At 40.9% G+C, this 20,922-nt stretch overlaps 1 protein-coding gene across 1 annotated transcript in view; it reads right to left on the minus strand.

Annotated features, from left to right (window-relative positions):
* Positions 1 to 20,922, minus strand: part of SLC6A2 (solute carrier family 6 member 2) — an 80,907-nt gene that overhangs the window by 24,712 nt on the left and 35,273 nt on the right. The window contains exons 3-7 of the mRNA XM_075281908.1: positions 18,081 to 18,212; positions 9,097 to 9,331; positions 7,351 to 7,489; positions 3,161 to 3,295; positions 726 to 829 (exon numbers count right to left, since the gene is read on the minus strand). Coding sequence (XP_075138009.1) covers positions 726 to 829; positions 3,161 to 3,295; positions 7,351 to 7,489; positions 9,097 to 9,331; positions 18,081 to 18,212 — 745 coding nt within the window. The remainder of the gene's footprint in view (positions 1 to 725; positions 830 to 3,160; positions 3,296 to 7,350; positions 7,490 to 9,096; positions 9,332 to 18,080; positions 18,213 to 20,922) is intronic.

A 20,922-nucleotide genomic window follows, 5' to 3' on the forward strand; every position in this document is an offset into this window, starting at 1 on the left:
ATTCAGCCTTCATGTCGCATTCCTTATTGACGCCAATATTGTTACAATTTTGTTTCGACACATTAGTAAACAGTAATGTTCCCTGCCTCATCTATTTATTGCATCCATTCATTGCACTAATGGGGCTGTTTGTGTGTATATATATGATATATGATATACAGTATGTGACCTATATTAGTAATAGAGTTTGCTATGTGACACTCTAATACTAAGGGTAATTTCTTTTTTCAAAAATACCAGTGAAAGATTTATGATTTATTATTTCTGTATTGTTTCACTTTGTGACGTACTATTATCCTACCATTTGAACCGTATAGTTGCTCACAATATTTTGTGAATTTTATCCATTTCCTATGTGTATGTTTGGATGTACGCAGACAACGTATGCAAACTCCTATCACTATAACTGTTTCAGCAACATGTTGTACATACATTCTTTTATATATATGTTCTTCCATGTTGTTTTATTGTAAAGATTGATTTGCACTTGAAAAAGGGCTATAATAGCCCGAAACACGTTGTGCTAATAAAGTTGTCCATAATATCCGTTTGGGTGAGTGCTATTCTTTGCCTGTCCTTCTTGGAGTCTGGTCCAATATTAAACATGGAGAAAGAGGAATTTTACAGAGTTTATAAATTATGTTTATACTATTAATATATGAAAAAGCAACAGTTTATTCACGTTTTAAGTATGAGGGCATGCAATTTACAATTTTACGGCATACCTGTAACAGTTGTTATCAAATTTGTTATAGCTGGCAAATGCAATAAGGACTCCAAATCCTGCTCCAAGTGAGTAAAATATTTGTGTTGCAGCGTCTATCCATACCTAAATGAAATACAAAGAAATATCTACTTATACGGTAGGGAGGAACTGGACACCCTTTGCGATAAATATATGCCCACCCAAAGAAAATGAACACCTCAGGGTATGTTCACACAGAGTTTTTTGCAGGTGGATTTTGACATGGAATCCGCCTCAAAAACGCCTACAAAAATGCCTCCCATTCATTTCAATGGGAGTCACTCAGTTTTTTCCACTAGAAAAAAAACATGACATGCTCTACTATCTTCACACGGCTTGAGACACCCTTCTGCCTAGGCCCATTCATTTGGGCCTAATGCTTTGCAACGACATCTCATCATGGCTAGCCACACAGAGAAGCTAATCAGCAGAAAAATTTTCCACTGTGTGAACATACCCTTAGACAAGGCTGTCAATAATGACCATGGCATCTAAGAGGTTTTGACTATTTGTTCCCCATCAACCCCCCCCACACACACACACCCGTCCCATGGTCGTCTAGTTTGATGTCCGTTTGACTACCACCAATAGTAGGAGATATTAAACGGTGGAATGGAGTGGTGATAACGTCCTAAATATGTAAGTCTCTCAGGAAAAGGCCTTAATATTTGACCTATACCTGACATAGACTCATTAGCCTTAGGCTGGGTTACTGGTCTTACTGGTTTTTGTTATTTGGTTCCATGAATCACCCACAACCCCCTCATGCTAGAGGACAGGCATGCATACAATCGGGCTGAGCTGATATTAGGACCTAATACACACTATCAGGGAATGCAGTTATCACTCCCTCCTATTGAAAACCCTCCACCCCACACACGCTCAATTGTCAGCACATTAGTAGATTATAAGCTCGGCCTGATGGTCCGTTTCACCAGACAAAAGCCGGTTCATCAGAGGCAATGCGAGCTATTTAAATAATGCCTGCAGTGTTGCATAGCATCAGTATGTGTTAGTAGCGTGTAGTCGCTCAGGTCGGCTGTAATGTATAGCCACAAAGCTAGAATTAAGGCATATCAGGAGACATTACAGGTCATCTTTAGAATAATAAATGGAGGCCAATGGGAGGTAAGTAAAAATAAAGTATTATATTAAGAGAAATTTTTTAAAAAATTTGATTCGGCAGCTTTGATCCGAATTAATTCGCGGTGAATCACGTAAAAAAAAACGCTATTTCCTGGCTGCTGAGAGCTTGTATAGTGGTTAGAACACTGTGCCTTGCAGTAACACGCATAGGGAGTCTGCTGTGGTTTTTAGTGATGTCCCGCTAGGGGACCTGATCCAACATTGCACTGATCGCTGGTTCAGCACTATAGACTGCAATACAGATGTATTGAATCTTTAGAGGAATAGGCTGACTTCCTCACTTCTGGACAGGATCAAATAGGTGCTGTTGCTACTTGCAGCCTGGGGTCACTGACCAGACTGGACTGTAGAAGATGCATATCTCACCGTGGGGGTTGCCAAGGGAGATATGTAGCATGGCGGAACCCCTTGGATGTCGCAGTCATGTTTGGCCATGGTATCCAAGGAGTGAAAACCCCCAATCAGAGCTGAGCTCCGACCAGGGATTATGAAGCAGGGTGTTGACTGTCAGTTCCAGTTAACATCTGCTCCTGATGCTGTGGGTGGTTGCGAAGAGGTTAAAGGTCTGTGACATCACAGGGCTGGCTGGCTGACTGGCTGCTTGTTGATTGGCTGTTCAAATGGCATTGTGGGTGATCCCATGTTCCCAGCGTTCCTTACCCTATGTCCTAACATGGGCCATTTTAGGCCACTTTAGGAAAAAATGTGATTTGTTTCCACGAAGTGAGGAAATCCGGATTTGATGCGAGTCAAATATTTCCTGAAATTCGAATCAAATTCCACTTCATCAGTTTCAATTTGCTCATCTCTAATTACATTCTCCTTGCCTTGCCTCTCCTGTGTGTCTGGTGGTCTCAAGGTATCCTCTTCAGGCCTCTTCCAGGCTCTGTCTGACCGCGGTCACTGCTAAGGCCGGTGATCGGGCCTCAGCAGTCACGTGGAAGCGCTTACATCATGATGCTCTGACCCAGTGTCATTACGCCAGCATGCCTCAGCTGACAACTGAGGCTTCAGCACAGTAACGTCACAACAAAAATCAACATGGGTGTTCCTGCTAAACGCAGCCCACTACTATAGGAAAACACATTTTGCTTCCATACCATGTGGGAGAGAAAAGCGGTGTCTTTTTTTTTTGTAATGTTTTTGAGTTACAAAATGTCTGGGTTTGCAATTAGAATATTTTAGTGTCAAAACATGTAAGAAATTCAACACAGCTTAGAATTAGAATATATTATCAATACAATAAAAATAATTTAGCAGATCACTTACCGTATATTCTCTCAGTCTGTTGAAATCTATATGAAGATATGAACTAATACCTTTGGAAGAGCCAGGTAGCGTTACTCCACGTATGAGGAGTACAAACAGCACCAGATATGGGAGTGTTGCCGTTATCCATACCACCTATATATAAAAGAGTTTTATCACCATTATTTTTTTGGCAACCGATGACAATTTGTAAAATACATTTAAAGGGATTCTACCATTAAAATCTTTTTTTTTTCTCGCTAACACATAGGAATAGCCTTAAGAAAGCTTTAGATGTCTTCTCCATGCCGCCATTCCGTAGAAATCCCGGTTTTTGCTGGTATGCAAATGAGCTCTCTCGCAGCACTGGGGGCGGTCCCCAGTGCTCAAACAGCACTGGAGGCATCCCCATTGCTGCGAGAGAACTCTCTGATGCCGCCTCCATCTTCTTCAGGAACGGGTGCTTAACGCGTCTTCTTCTGGGGGTTGGCTTCAGACTTCTAGGCCTAGGGCAAAGCCAACTGTGCATGCCCGCCGGGCACAAGAAAATGACCACTTACAATACTACTAGCCCCCATGACTAGTTACAATTCATTTGCATACGGAAAAAGACCTTTAGAACTTTGCTGTATCAGTCCAGTAATTCAGGGGCATGATAGTAAAATTTTAATTATACTTTGTCTCCTATGGCCTGTTTGGGATGCATAAAATATGTGACAGGTTCCCTTTAAGACTACATGTATCTTTACTAGAGATGAGCGAACACTGTTTGGATCAGCTGATCCGAACAGCACGCTCCCATAGAAATGAATGGAAGCACCTGGCACGCAGACTTTGCCGGCGGCCAGCCGCTTAACCCCCCGGTGCTATGGGAGCGTGCTGTGAGCGTGCTGTTCGGAACAGTGTTCGCTCATCTCTAATTTTTACTAGAATTAGGTGTATTTTTTTTTTTTTTTTTTTTTTGATAATTACACAGTTTTTGATTTTGGAACACATTTATTTTACACTAGCTGGTACCCGCGACTTCGTCTGCGGTGATTAAAGAAGTGGGTAAATACAGGCAGTAGTGTGTATAAGGTATGGGATATGAAATGTAACTTTGTATCTTGTTTTTGCTGTAATTCTGAGAATACATGAGACTTTTGTGTTGAATGTAATTTGTATTGCAGCTGCTGTACGGTGTTCTGAGAACATAGTGTGTTTGGGACAGAGGTATTACAAGTTAATATACTTTGATATACGACATTGTATGATTTGTTATTTTCCGCCAGTACATGTAAGTTGGGCACATGTAAGTTACATGTAAGTTACATGTAAGTGGGCACAGGATACTCTTGAGCAAGCTGCATAAAGTTGTCCATGTGAGAAGCATGCTGTGGCCAAATGCATTCCTGCTACTTTCAGCGTTTGTCCTTGGGATTTATTAATGGTCATTGTAAAAGCCAGCTTAAGGGGAAATTGTAGTCGTTTGAATTGAAATGGGAAATTATTTGGTATATTTGGAATGCGTGGGATTAACACACTGTCACCTTTAGCTGCTCCTGTAAAAATAGTGGCTTCAATGATATTTGTTTCTAGTTGTGTGACACGTAGCCTCGTGCCATTACACAATTGGGGTGCATTGAGATTACGCATGAGTAGAACAGGGACGCCAACCTTGAGTTCTAGTTTATGTGAAGGGATGCCGAGGAATTCTAAGGTGGGCAGTAAGGCAAATTGGTGACATTATTATCGACCGTTACGTGTTCGTGGTGTGTTGAAACGGTACATCGGTGACTTTGGCTCATAAAAAGCAAAATTTGCAACCAAAATGCTGTGTTAACGCAACGTGGTGCTTCAGCCTTAGGCCTCCTGCACACAAATGGCATGGATATGGTTTTCACTGACCTATAGATTAAAAATAAATTGACAGGGCTGCAAATACAGACAGGTGTAGGAAAGGTATAGGACATATATAGGACCTGCTCTATATTTTACAGCTCAATTTGTCCCGGACACACAGCCGCAAAAACAGGATCTATGTGTATGGGCCCATTGAAATGTACAGGACCATAGTTTTATCCACAATTGTAGATAAAAGTCTGGCCCTGTGCATGACAGTTTAGTAACTCCATGTGCCTCTTATTAATAACAATTAACCCCATCATGTCCCTCACATTAACCCTTGTATAAGAGTTACTGATATGTGAAAGACTTGGAGGCAATAATTAAGATCTTCATTATTGAGGTCTTTTCTTATTTCCCCCTATGGCTCACATATTAGTAACCTTTATATGAGGCACACAGGGGTTAATATGAGGGACATGATGGGGTTTATTCCTATTAATGTGAGGCACATTGAGTTACTAACACTAAACTAATAACCCCAAATGCCTGACATTAATGAGAATAGGAACTAAAGGAAGGGACCTCTGTGCTTTTTACTTGCACTTTGCTAGCAGCTTCCTCTCCTCCTCGGGGAACCTCTGCAGGATGCAGACGGCAAGAGCTATCACTATAGCAGGCAGAGACCTGAGTGATTAAGCTCCACCCCCTGGGATTCCTGCACCCCTCTCATTGGAGGGCAGTGAGAGAAGGGGAGTGTACTTATGCCTCAGCTCTAGCAGAGCACTGAAGGGACGCTCTGACTTCATTTAACTCTTGCAGGTCCTGTGCTGCTGGCGTGCCAGTGAAATATGGCAGGAGTACCACTCTTGGCACGTGTGCCAGGGGTTGCTGACCTCTGCTGTAGAGGGTAATATGAATTTTGTGGCTTGCTATGGTCCAAAGTGTGTGAGATTGCAGAGATAGTGATGTGAGTTTGGGTTTTGTGGGGGTCCTGGGAAAAATGTATGTGCACTATTGTGCCGAAAAGTAGCCTATTGCGCAATCCAGTATAGTAACTATGTTTGTGGAAAATTTCAGCCAAATCGGTGGAGCGGGTTTTGCGTGATTGAGGAACAAACATCCAAACATCCAAACACACAAACCCACAAACATCCAAACTCACAAACTTTCACCTTTTAATATTAATAGGATGTTTTCTCCAGCAGCCAATTGCAACCTAGCAGAATCATGGCAAACTGTCTAAGGTGGTGGAGTCCACCACCTTTCAAAATTATGGGCTTAGATGGGAGATTTAGAAATTGAATGTACCTCATATGCTGCATATGATCCAGCGGAGGTGGTATCATGAAATTATGTTCATAAAATCACCCCCTATTATTATTCAGAGAGCATATTTACCATTTATCCTATTAGGTGCTGCGGTCAATGCTTGACTGTAGCACCTAGGAGGTTTTACAGAAAAAAGTAAAAATAGGCAATTTTTCCCATCTTAAATAAAAATGAAAACAACAATTAGTATCATCACATCCAAAATGACCCATAAAATACAATTAGTACATTAATTATTCTATGTCATAGATGTTTAAATAAACTAAACTTCAATGCCTTATTTGATGTTTTCTGTTAATCTCACTTTTTGCTAAAGGGCCACAATTGACTTAAGGCACCGGGGGTATATTTTCTTGAGTCTTAAATTCAAAAGCTGCAATTTTGATGTTACCATTAGAGGGTTAAAAAGGTTTTGCAGGCTAAATATTTGATGACCCTATCTTAGGAAATATTATCAATTAAAAAGTCCTAGAACTCCTTTTATCACTGTGTTTACTATATATTCGTATTCATCTGCTGCTCTTTGTGTTTCATAGTACAGCCATTTACAACTTTCTCATTGTAGCATTTTCTGCAAAGAACAGTGTGATGGTTCTACACAGGAGAACCCAAGTAGCACCTACTGATGGACAGCTTGCAGTACAGCCTTGGCTCTATACAGCCTGAAGCTCTCTGGACATGCCAGGCAGGAGAATCTTATATAAAAGGAAGGTTTTCAAACACCTTTGCGTCTTACATCTGGAATCTTTGAAAATGACAATCCAGGGTGGTACCCTCTAAATATAGACTATCCCAGAACTCATAGTAGTTAAGTATAAATCCTGTGAAAGCTGAGCAGCCACTATGTTGGTGCAGGACCACTGGTGCGGGTTTGGGTCCTCTGGGAATACTATCCAGTTGGGATTTGATTTGTACTTCTCGTGAGACTAAGCAATTGCCTCCACCTTTTGATATCGACCACAAAGACTAACTATACAATAAGCCAGAATTCAACATTTTTCTTTTATGCCATACTCCCAAACAAACTCTTCAAGCGTCTCTTTACATTTACATACTTTGCCTGAAGTCTTCACTCCTTTCCAAAGGCTGAAAAAAAGTACTATAAGTACAGCAAAGAGGCAAATAGTTAGCTGCCATCGTGGTTGTCCAAGGTCATGAATTCCATTACTTTGATGTAGATGCAGCACTCCTCGTCTAAGGGAACAGATACACAGGATATAACTAGTTTGTTTCCTTTGAACTCATCATATATGACATATTGAAATCATCCCTGTGCCGGTTCATACCGAATACCCAATAAATGGATAGATTAATATATATCCCCATGATAATAATATTATTTATTACATAGATTGTAATATTTCATATTAATATTGATATTTCCACATTCTGTATAATATCTTACATGACATATTTTCTTATTCTGAGTAAAGTCTTCAAATTATAGTTTTATAAAGAGACATCAACATGACATTTAAAAATGTTATAAGATTTGGGTTGTTAAAAAATCTTGTAGAAATATAGACAGACCATTAGGGAGGAATCGAGATTTCCATGACTGATGGTTATAGTGTTATGGGAGTGGGAGTTCAGTGGGAGTCTAACATCATGGACCCCCTTAATCTTAAAAATAAAGGACAGTCTTGAATAGTTTAGTTCTGCAGTCACAGTTTATCCTGCACAGCAGCCCTGCTGGTGAATGAGTCTCTGCTACAGTTCCCTTCAAAGTGGGTGCAGTGCAAGAAAATAATGCTGAAGATCCATGGGCCTTGGGTTCCCAATAGTCAGGCCTTCTCCAATGAACAGATGTCAGTCATGTGCAATCACCTTCGCTTATATGCTTGTTGATCTGTAGGAAAGGGGCCCTTATCACGAATCACATATATGGGAACCCTGCGAAGAGGCTTCAGGATTATTATTTAACAGTACTAGCTAAGGTTCCCTTGCATTTTAACACAAAATTCAACCCTATTAAAACTGGGTCCCAAATGTCTAGTATAAGACAATCCCACTGGGAGATGGATTTTGGATCAGCAACTTGCTACTATCTTGAGACACAAATATTCTTGGTTTTCCAAGTGTATTGGTGCCCACTGAATGTTTCTCCCTGCATTATATTAATTTATGGGATGAAGCATCATATGCCTTATTACGTACTGTACATTGGTAAAATACTATAAATACATACAGAAATTGACAGATAAGACAGGAACATAGCAAAGATCAAACTGGGCACACCATTATGTTAATAGATTTGCCATACAGAACAGAAAAATCTGAATTTATGTCCACATTTTATGGGCCAGTTCCTTTAAACCTTGTTTCCTTTTTCTATATAGAGGGGAGGCCTTCATAAGTCCAAACCACTACACATTGGATGAGGCTGGACCTCCTATCTACAAGGTCTTGGTCTGCCTCTGTCTACAGTCTCAGCGTAATATGAGTCTGTAGGAAATCTATGTTTGAGTCTTAAAAGGAAGGCATGAAGGAACATCAAACATCATTTGTAACAGTAAAAAAATGGAATACAAGCAACACTTTGCACACAGAAGAGACTATTTAGTGGTGGATGCAAATGGAATGTACAATGACAGAATTATTAGGCTTCTATTTTGTACATCAACCTTTACTATCTTCTTATTTGATTTAAGAATCTTTGAGTTGCGAAATATTTTTTCCCTTTTTTTTTTAAAGAACAAAGCAGATGAATTAAAGAGATGAAACAAGGAACACTTTATGTTCAATAATACATCAATAGATCCAAAAATAAAGCACATCTCTATCTTAAAAGAGAAACTTACTCATAAAACTCTGCAGCTGGTGTTAGTTTATACTTCGCATATGTAGTATTACCCAGCTGAGAAAAGTTGAGTAGATTTGGGTCTGTACAGTTCACAGTATTCCATGCGTTCCCACATTTGGTCCAAGGAAGCTCAGAGGTGAAGGAAGATACAAGGTAATATAATGACCATGCAATGATGACATTGTAGTAGAATCCCACATAGAGAGCTATTAGTATGACAGTGTAGCCAACACCTAGACAGGGAAAAGAGAATAGCTGTAAGGAAGATCTGTTAGAAACTGACTACAGAGTTGTGGCTGCTTTATATCACGGCATGGTCACCCGAGACATTTATGTGAGTATATAAAATGTTGCACTAAGAACATACTTTTACTTACTATACTTTATTTGGACCACAAAGGGATTTTAAAGAATATTAAAACCCAGATGATAAAAATATTAGCTTTAACATTAACAGCTTTTGGGAAATACCAATATACTAAATCAATTGTCTGTCTTAAGCCAGTGTCAGATGGCCCCAGGGGCGTAACTAATGGGGTAACAGCAGTAGCGGCTGCCACAGGGTCCAGGACAGTGGGCCTGCCGGCAGCCACTACCACTTTGGATATATTTACTTTTTTAATAGGTTGTTACCTGCTGGAGTAATTCCAGCAGGTAATGGGCCCTATATACTTACCAATCCTGGCTCCTGCTCACAGTTGCTGGCGCCTCCCCTTCTGCAGAGGCTGCTGTAACCAGGAGCCAGGATCGGTAAGTAAGGCCGTGGGCTTGGGAATCCCACATATACTATCATTATACTTGAGAGTCTTTTCAGCCACATCAAAAGTTCACCACAGAGTCCCGCCATTCCTAATTACGCCACTGGACAGCACCCAATATGAGGACCTCCTAAAGTTCTACTGAATCTAACCTAAATCATCATAAGGATCCACTGTAAACTAAGTTTGCCACAGTTGAATCATGAGAAACATACATGCAATTTGACAGCAGTTTTTGATCCAAAAGTCAGGAGTGAATTAGACAGGAATGGTAAATGGCCCAAAAGTAGCATTTGTGTTTTTGCGACAACTGCAACAAATGTCTATGCTTAAGATCTCTTGAACATGACTGTATTACAGCTACATCCAGGTGTTGTATAGATCCATAATAGGATTAGGTTCCATAATAGGATCAATAATTTAGGTTTTTCTACATCTATAGACATTTGGTATGGATTATTTCCAGAAGAATTCGTTATACAATAGCAAAAAAAAAAAAAGTGAACACTTTACAACAACACACAAACCATAGTATTGCTCAGGACTTTTATTGAACTAGTGAAGTCCAAAGTGCTGGGTGGAAAAGTAAGAGGTAAATAACCTATAGATCCCTCTTAAGCAGAAATCACCTCACTACATTTCCTGTAGTGGTAAGTAAGATTTGCACAATGTTTAGGGAAATTGAATTTGCATTGATAATTTAATTATCACAAGGAATTTAGAATCTGAGACAGCAAAGCAACCCCAAATCATGATCCCCCATCAACCATCCTTCGTAATTTAGTTGAGGGTTTATTGTTGCTGTGCAGTGGTCTTTTCCCTTAAAATATGGCAGTGGTTTTCACTGCTGAAAAGTAGGGTTGAGCGATCGGGATCGGAAAAGATCGGATTCCGATTGACGATCAAGTGAATTTCACAATTGCGATCAGAATTCCAATCCCAATCTTTTCCAGCGGCATCGAGGTCTGAGGTTAAGCTAACATTAGGGTTGAGCGATCTGGATTGAGAAAGATCGTATCCTGATCGGCGATCAAGCAAATTTCACGGTCAGGATCGGCTGGAAAATGATCGAAAATCGGATTTTAAAAACGATCCTGAAATCTCAAGTTTGGCTCAACCCTACTGAAAAGTTATGTGTTATCTGTGTCTGTCCATGGAACAGTTTACCATAAACATTATGGAATATACATGTGATCTTTGGCCATCGTGAGACAGATTGCACTGGGTGTTATGGACGGCAGTGGCTTCCTTTTCTTCTATGAACACCATTGCTGTACTGTATTTTTCTAATAGTAGTTACATGAACAGAACATGTTGTAGTTTGTAGAGTTTTCACTAAATTGTTTGGAATAATCTTAACATGAAAAATTTTAATAGCCAATTTTTTTAACAACAGATTGATGCATACATCCATGTAATTTCTAGAAATTCGAATTTGACCTGAATATTCCAAATTGTTCAGCTTTTAACAAAACCAATTACCATATACACTCGAGTATAAACCGACCCGAATATAAGCTGAGGCCCCTAATTTTACCACAAAAAATCTGGGAAAACTTATTGATTCAAGTTTAAGCCATACGGGGGAAATGCAGCAGCTACTGGAAATTTTCAAAAATTAAAATAGATACCAATAAAATTACAGTAACTGATCACTGATCTTTACATTAAAAATGAATTGATAGGGCTGAAAATGCAGACACATATAAGGCAGGTATAGACACTTATAGGACCTGCTCCATAAGTTGCAGCTCTTCAATTTGGCCCAGACAAACGGCCGCTAAAGCGACGGCATCTATGTGTACGGGCCCATTGAAATGTAATAGGCCATAATTTTTCCACCATTGCAGATAAAAGGTCTGGTCATGTGTATTAAAGTTTAGTAACTCCATGTGCCTCAGGTTAATAGCAGTTAACCCCATTATGTCCCTCACATTAACCCCCTGTGTGCCTCACATAAGGGTTATTGATATGTGACATGGAGGTAATAATTAGAGATGAGCGAACAGTGTTCTATCGAACACATGTTCGATCGGATATCAGGGTGTTCGCCATGTTCGAATCGAATCGAACACCACGTGGTAAAGTGCGCCAAAATTCGATTCCCCTCCCACCTTCCCTGGCGCCTTTTTTGCACCAATAACAGCGCAGGGGAGGTGGGACAGGAACTACGACACCGGGGGCATTGAAAAAAATTGGAAAAAGTCATTGGCTGCCGAAATCAGGTGACCTCCATTTTAGACGAATAGTGGATTTCAAATCCGGGTCATATGAGAATGTGAACTTTGTGACTATGAGACAGGGATAGCTGTACAGGCAGGGATAGCTAGGGATAACCTTTATTTAGGGGGGAATGTTATTAAAAATAACTTTTTGGGGCTCTATCGGGTGTGTAATTGTGATTTTTGTGAGATAAACTTTTTCCCATAGGGATGCATTGGCCAGCGCTGATTGGCCGAATTCCGTACTCTGGCCAATCAGTGCTGGCCAATGCATTCTATTAGCTTGATGAAGCAGAGTGTGCACAAGGGTTCAAGCGCACCCTCGGCTCTGATGTAGCAGAGCCGAGGCTGCACAAGGGTTCAAGCGCACCCTCGGCTCTGATGTAGGAGAGCCGAGGGTGCACTTGAACCCTTGTGCACCCTCAGCTCTGCTACATCAGAGCCGAGGGTGCGCTTGAACCCTTGTGCACACTCTGCTTCATCAAGCTAATAGAATGCATTGGCCAGCGCTGATTGGCCAATGTATTCTATTAGCCTGATGAAGTAGAGCTGAATGTGTGTGCTAAGCACACACATTCAGCTCTACTTCATCGGGCTAATAGAATGCATTGGCCAGCGCTGATTGGCCAGAGTACGGAACTCGACCAATCAGCGCTGGCTCTGCTGGAGGAGGCGGAGTCTAAGATCGCTCCACACCAGTCTCCATTCAGGTCCGACCTTAGACTCCGCCTCCTCCGGCAGAGCCAGCGCTGATTGGCCGAAGGCTGGCCAATGCATTCCTATGCGAATGCAGAGACTTAGCAGTTCTGAGTCAGTTTTGCTCAACTACACATCTGATGCACACTCGGCACTGCTACATCAGATGTAGCAATCTGATGTAGCAGAGCCGAGGGTGCACTAGAACCCCTGTGCAAACTCAGTTCACGCTAATAGAATGCATTGGCCAGCGCTGATTGGCCAATGCATTCTATTAGCCCGATGAAGTAGAGCTGAATGTGTGTGCTAAGCACACACATTCAGCACTGCTTCATCATGCCAATACAATGCATTAGCCAGTGCTGATTGGCCAGAGTACGGAATTCGGCCAATCAGCGCTGGCCAATGCATTCTATTAGCCCGATGAAGTAGAGCTGAATGTGTGTGCTAAGCACACACATTCAGCACTGCTTCATCACGCCAATACAATGCATTAGCCAGTGCTGATTGGCCAGAGTACGGAATTCGGCCAATCAGCGCTGGCTCTGCTGGAGGAGGCGGAGTCTAAGGTCGGACCTGAATGGAGACTGGTGTGGAGCGATCTTAGACTCCGCCTCCTCCAGCAGAGCCAGCGCTGATTGGTCGAGTTCCGTACTCTGGCCAATCAGCGCTGGCCAATGCATTCTATTAGCCCGATGAAGTAGAGCTGAATGTGTGTGCTTAGCACACACATTCAGCTCTACTTCATCAGGCTAATAGAATACATTGGCCAATCAGCGCTGGCCAATGCATTCTATTAGCTTGATGAAGCAGAGTGTGCACAAGGGTTCAAGCGCACCCTCGGCTCTGATGTAGCAGAGCTGAGGGTGCACAAGGGTTCAAGTGCACCCTCGGCTCTCCTACATCAGAGTACGGAATTCGGCCAATCAGCGCTGGCTCTGCTGGAGGAGGCGGAGTCTAAGATCGCTCCACACCAGTCTCCATTCAGGTCCGACCTTAGACTCCGCCTCCTCCAGCAGAGCCAGCGCTGATTGGCCGAATTCCGTACTCTGGCCAATCAGCACTGGCTAATGCATTGTATTGGCGTGATGAAGCAGTGCTGAATGTGTGTGCTTAGCACACACATTCAGCTCTACTTCATCGGGCTAATAGAATGCATTGGCCAATCAGCGCTGGCCAATGCATTCTATTAGCGTGAACTGAGTTTGCACAGGGGTTCTAGTGCACCCTCGGCTCTGCTACATCAGATTGCTACATCTGATGTAGCAGTGCCGAGTGTGCATCAGATGTGTAGTTGAGCAAAACTGACTCAGCACTGCTAAGTCTGCATTCGCATAGGAATGCATTGGCCAGCCTTCGGCCAATCAGCGCTGGCTCTGCCGGAGGAGGCGGAGTCTAAGGTCGGACCTGAATGGAGACTGGTGTGGAGCGATCTTAGACTCCGCCTCCTCCAGCAGAGCCAGCGCTGATTGGTCGAGTTCCGTACTCTGGCCAATCAGCACTGGCCAATGCATTTCTATGGGGAAAAGTTAGCTTGCGAAAATCGCAAACTGACAGGGATTTCCATGAAATAAAGTGACTTTTATGCCCCCAGACATGCTTCCCCTGCTGTCCCAGTGTCATTCCAGGGTGTTGGTATCATTTCCTGGGGTGTCATAGTGGACTTGGTGACCCTCCAGACACGAATTTGGGTTTCCCCCTTAACGAGTTTATGTTCCCCATAGACTATAATGGGGTTCGAAACCCATTCGAACACTCGAACAGTGAGCGGCTGTTCGAATCGAATTTCGAACCTCGAACATTTTAGTGTTCGCTCATCTCTAGTAATAATGATTACATTAGACATTATTAAGGCACTTTATTATTACCTCCTTATGTCTCACATATTAGTAACACTTAAATGGGGAACGCAGGGGTTAATGTGAGGGACATGATAGGGTTAACTGCTATTAATGTGAGGTGCATGGAGTTACTAAAACTAAATTAATAACCCCAAATGCCTGACATTAATAGGAATTGTAACCCCGGTATGTACCTGTGTGTTTTACTGTCACTTTACTGTATGAGCTCTCCTTGATGCAGGCACAGGACCTGCCACCTGCCACCTTCACCTTGCTAGTGAAGAGAGATGATACTTAATTTATGCAGATCCTTGCAGTCCTGTGCTGAGTTGGACCTTGACTCGATTATGAGCTGAAGGGGGCTTTTCAGCATAAAAACTGTGCTGAAAAAGTCAGCTTATATTCGAGTTTATACAGTAATTTGGATTGCTTCTTCCAAACACAGGATGAAATGAATCTTCTGCATTTCAACTATATTCAGTAATTTCTTAGAGTTTACATTTTCCACCCGGAGGTCTTATTCACACAAACATCACAAAGCCATTGATTTTAACGTTTCCTTTCACATGACTGTTTTATGGAAGGTCCATTGTAACAGACCATTAAAAAATAGGAAATGTCCAATTTTTTGTCCATTTTTATGGATACTTCAATAGACTCAATAGATTCAAGTCCAAGCAGCCAAGAAAAAATTGAACATTTCATGGCCATTTTTTCCACAGTTGTGTGAATGCTGCCTACGTTGTTTTTGCCTCTGATACAAATAGCATGTATGCTGGTTTAGAAAGATATGGGAATATCAACATATTAACTAAAATTCCCTAATATTTTTTATGCAGTGTTAATCTATATATGCAATATCAGTAGATACAGTGGGGCAAAAAAGTATTTAGTCAGTCACCAATAGTGCAAGTTCCACCACTTAAAAAGATGAGAGGTGTCTGTAATTTACATCATAGGTAGTCCTCAACTATGAGAGACAAAATGAGAAAACAAATCCAGAAAATCACATTGTCTGATTTTGTAAGAATTTTTTTGCTAATTATGGTGGAAAATAAGTATTTGGTCACCTACAAGCAATCAAGATTTCTGGCTCTCACAGACCTGTAACTTCTTCTTTAAGAGTCTCCTCTTTCCTCCACTCATTACCTGTAGTAATGACACCTGTTTAAACATGTTATCAGTATAAACAGACACCTGTGCACACCCTCAAACAGTCAGACTCCAAACTCCACTATGGTGAAGACCAAAGAGCTGTCAAAGGACACCAGAAACAAAATTGTAGCCCTGCACCAGGCTGAGAAGACTGAATCTGCAATAGGCAACCAGCTTGGATTGAAGAAATCAACTGTGGGAGCAATAATTAGAAAATGGAAGACATACAAGACCACTGATAATCTCCCTCGATCTGGGGCTCCACGCAAAATCTCACCCCGTGGGGTCAAAATGATCACAAGAACGGTGAGCAAAAATCCCAGGACAACGCGGGGGGACCTAGTGAATGAACTGCAGAGAGCTGGGACCAATGTAACAAAGCCTACCATCAGTAACACACTACGCCACCAGGGACTCAGATCCTGCAGTGCCAGACGTGTCCCACTGCTTAAGCCAGTACATGTCCGGGCCCGTCTGAAGTTTGCTAGAGAGCAGTTGGATGATCCAGAAGAGTATTGGGAGAATGTCCTATGGTCTGATGAAACCAAACTGGAACTGTTTGGTAGAAACACAACTTATCGTGTTTGGAGGAAAAAGAATACTGAGTTGCATCCATCAAACACCATAGCTACTGTAAAGCATGGGGGTGGAAACATCATGCTTTGGGGCTGTTTCTCTGCAAAGGGGCCAGGACGACTGATCCGGGTACATGAAAGAATGAATGGGGCCATGTATCGTGATATTTTGAGTGCAAACCTCCTTCCATCAGCAAGGGCATTGAAGATGAAACGTGGCTGGGTCTTTCAACATGGCAATGATCCAAAGCACACCGCCAGGGCAACAAAGGAGTGGCTTTGTAAGAAGCATTTCAAGGTCCTGGAGTGGCCTAGCCAGTCTCCAGATCTCAACCCTATAGAAAACCTTTGGAGGGAGTCGAAAGTCCGTGTTGCCAAGCGACAGCCCCAAAACTTCACTGCTCTAGAGGAGATCTGCATGGAGGAATGGGCCAACATACCAACAACAGTGTGTGCCAACCTTGTGAAGACTTACAGAAAACGTTTGACCTCTGTCATTGCCAACAAAGGATATATAACAAAGTATTGAGATGAAATTTTGTTATTGACCAAATACTTATTTTCCACCATAATTTGCAAATAAATTCTTACAAAATCAGACAATGTGATTTTCTGGATTTGTTTTCTCATTTTGTCTCTCATAGTTGAGGTCTACCTATGATGTAAATTACAGACGCCTCTCATCTTTTTAAGTGGTGGAACTTGCACTATTGGTGACTGACTAAATACTTTTTTGCCCCACTGTACATACATAGAATTATAGAAGCAAACTGGTGAAGCTCCACCACCAGACCTCATGCACATATGGATATGAACGAGCATGAGCTGTATATTGCACAGCGAGAGCTCCGGACTGTGGCACGGAGTCAATATTAACAAGGCTTGAATAAAAAACAATTCTCCAGCAAAAAATATTAAATTTTACTTTTACTTGGAATGATTAAAAAGAGACATACAAAAAAGTGGATCCATATATAAAAACAGAAACAAGCTTACACGTTTCCGGACGTAGATTTAATTCCCTTAGTCATAGCTGTTTTCAGTGGTTGGGTCTATAAACTAGGAATTAGGACATTAAGACAATAGGACATTGGTTCTCTAACAGGCAGTGGCGTAACTAAAGTCTTGTGGGCCCCGGTGCAATCCTTTGTCTGGGGCCCCCTACCTCATTCCTACAGCAAATTCTTGATTATGATAGTTACGGGTGCTAAGGAGTTTAATCAACCTTAGTGTGGTTAGGGTAATCTGGGGGTTAGGATAATCTGTGGGTTAGGGTAGTCTGTGGGTTAGGGTAGTATGTGGCTTTGGGTAGTCTGTGTTTAGGGTAGTCTGTGGTTAGGGTAGTATGGTTAGCTACAATCTCAATACTGGTGCCAGTGCTTAAGGACCCCCTAAGCCTCCTGGGTTCCCGATGCGACTGCACCCTCTCAAGTTACGCCCCTGATTACAGATACCTTTGCTTGATGACTTTCAGCTCCAGTATTTCTGCATTTCAGAGAATCTCCAAGATAAAGTTGATGTGAGATTAGTCTTACCTCTAATTTTTGCAAATATGGGGAACCTAGTCCATAGTCCTCTACCCTTACAAAGCTATAGTATATCACAGTATATGGTTGACAAATTCTTTCATCTTGAAACATAAAATACCAGAATATAAGTATGACTAAAATTAAATATCTAAAATAATCCTGTTCAATGATTAATCTGATGAAAATGAATAAGGTAGAATACTTGCCTTTGAAACAGGGACAAATCTTCCATACTGTGGCAGCACCTTCTCTGTTGTATTGTCCAAGAGCTAATTCCATGTAGAATAGTGGCATTCCAGCAATGATTAGGAATAGTGTATACGGGATTAGAAAAGCACCTAGGAGAAATAAATTAAATGACTAATAAATTTAACAAATACCTCAAGTCAAGTTTTAAAACCATGTTCCCAACCTGCAGACACACCAAAACACAAAGCTTTCATTGTATTTTACTGGTTGTAGACATGGGACCCAACAACACACAAATAGGTGCATTCCTATTTATTCTAAACAATTAAAAAAGTCTAATGATACAAAGCTGGTGCAGATGATAAAACTGATATGGTCTATAATCCTATGTGAGATTTCATACACATAGCTTTATTACCACTTCCAAGTTGTACAGAACCCCCAAAAGAGCATCCATAGGCTTCTATAGGGTCCCTACTGTACCTTCATAAGAGAATCCTTACAGATGAGGCACTATTCAAACAACTGTGATGCAAATGGCCATTAAAAATTACCATTTTTCATTGCCATTTTGCATCTGTGGGACACCTGTTTTCACAGATCCTTTATGGACTTCAGTCTATTGAGGGATCTGCGAAAACAGGCTAAAATAGGGCAGGCTATATTTTCTGTTAGCTTGTTGAAATGGATCATCAAAAAAACTGGTCAAGTACAATAGAATAATATTGCATGACCATCTGTTGCGTGCAGGATGGAGAGCTCTGCAGGCAACAGCTTACAATCTATAAGAGAAGAGTGGTGGAGACAGTAAGTGGGGTCACTGGTTTAGATCTACTCCGCTCCAAAAACACATAAAATCTACATTCTTTCATTTTAGAACTTGTCTTCTTTTTAATCCATTCCCAGTCTGAGAAAAAGTACAAGATACTTAAAGTAAAATAACATTACAAGAAATGTTCAGCATGCCCGAAGGACAAAGCATGCAAACTGAACACTACAGTATAAAACATACATTACAATTTGTAAAGATGTGGCACATAAGACTCCAGCCTGGAACAGTCCAGATTTCCCATTCACATCACTATTGCAAATGAAGGTGACTATGGCTGGGTGTCAATGTCAGGACACGTAATTGGAATCGTAATACAAAATTTTCTTCTTATAAGCACCTGGAAATGCGTGAGTAAGAGACAGGAGGGTGTAATGAAGGTGCCACCTGTGTCTTCGTGTTGGACAAGGAAATTATGGAACCTGCTCATGGTTGTCAACAGATCAAACAATCCTCTGTATTTGTAGCTTGTTTAGGGTTTCCAGTATAAGGAAAAAGTATGTTTTTGTACCATGTTAGCCAGTGGGTATAAAATATAAAAAAAAACAAAAAAAAAAACTTGAGAGTCTTCAGTAGTTGATAACTTTTTAATGGCTAACTTAATTATGATGACAGATTAAAAGCTTTTGGGATAATTCTGATCCCTTCCTCAGGTAAACTACTTTCAAAGATTGTTTGAAAAAAAGTAATTCATTTAGAAGTATATGACCGCAACTCATATCTAAAAAGTTGGAACAGGGTTAACAAAATGCTTGAACAGTACCTGGTACTAACAAAGGACAGTTGAAGGGCCAAGTCACCTTACTGTGTATAAAAAGACCATCTTAGAGAGGCAGAGTCTCTCGGAAGATGGTCAGAGGTCCACCAATCTTTGAATAAGTACATCTAAAAATTCTGGAACAATGTCAGAAAAATGTTCCTTATTCCGTAAATACTTTAAATATTCTACCAACTACAGTACATAACATCATCATAGAACTCTGGAGAAATCCATGTGTATAAGGGAGAAGCCAACAGTCAATTATTAGATGCTCAATCTACAGGCAGCACTGTATTAATGAATACTTCCTGAAATCATTGTCTGTGAACACAGTTTGCCACACAATCCACAAACGCAAATTAAAGCTGTATAATGAAAATAAGAAATCAAATATCAATACAATCTAGAAACATTTTTTTTCGATGGTGTTAATTTTTTTAAAGGTATTAAAACGTAACAAATAATATAAATTTGATGATACTGTAATTCAAATGCCCAAAATGACCAAAAACAAATGACTAAAATAACACCAAAAGAGCAAAACCTATAAGTAAAGGTTCCCAACTGTGTTTTTTCCAATTCCACCCTATTCAGATTTTTTTCCAGCTTCCCATCAGACAGACCTATTAATCCCTTCCAAAGCAGGTATTTTTCGATTTTTATTTTTGATTCTCCACATTCCAAATGCCATATTTTTTTTATTTTCCTGTTCACAGCGCTGTATGAGAGCTTAATGTTTTCAGGACAAAAGTTACTTCCTAATGTTGCCATTCGTAGACACTCCCCCACCTCTGCAAAAAACTGTTTCTGCCTGTCATGCTACATGCTGTGACCTCCCTCCTCGTGTCCTCCAACCGCAGTCAGGCTGTATTATCAACATCACTTTGCACAGAGAACTAAATGATCCTGTAGTCTGTCTTTTGTTTCTTTCTTTTTAGTTGCTATGACTCCTAGTATCTCTCTATCTGCTATGAGCTTGTTTGTGTTTCTCTCTGGCTATATACTACTGTACTATCCATGATGCTGTATCACACTGAATTTCCAGATTGTGGGATTATTAAAGGATTATTTTATTTTATCTTAGACTTGGTAATTTATAAGGAGCCATTTGGGAACCAAAAGAGTTGTCTCTTTTTAGTAAGTTGATCCAAGTGATGCACTAAAAAGAGAATTGAAGTTCCCATTGCTACTAAGAGACGTTAAGAATACAGGGGGGGGGGCTGATCTGTCACTTCCTCTTTTATAACAGTGTGACAGAAACCTATCATTT

This window comes from Leptodactylus fuscus, chromosome 7, assembly GCF_031893055.1.
Source record: "Leptodactylus fuscus isolate aLepFus1 chromosome 7, aLepFus1.hap2, whole genome shotgun sequence".
Taxonomy (NCBI): domain Eukaryota; kingdom Metazoa; phylum Chordata; class Amphibia; order Anura; family Leptodactylidae; genus Leptodactylus; species Leptodactylus fuscus.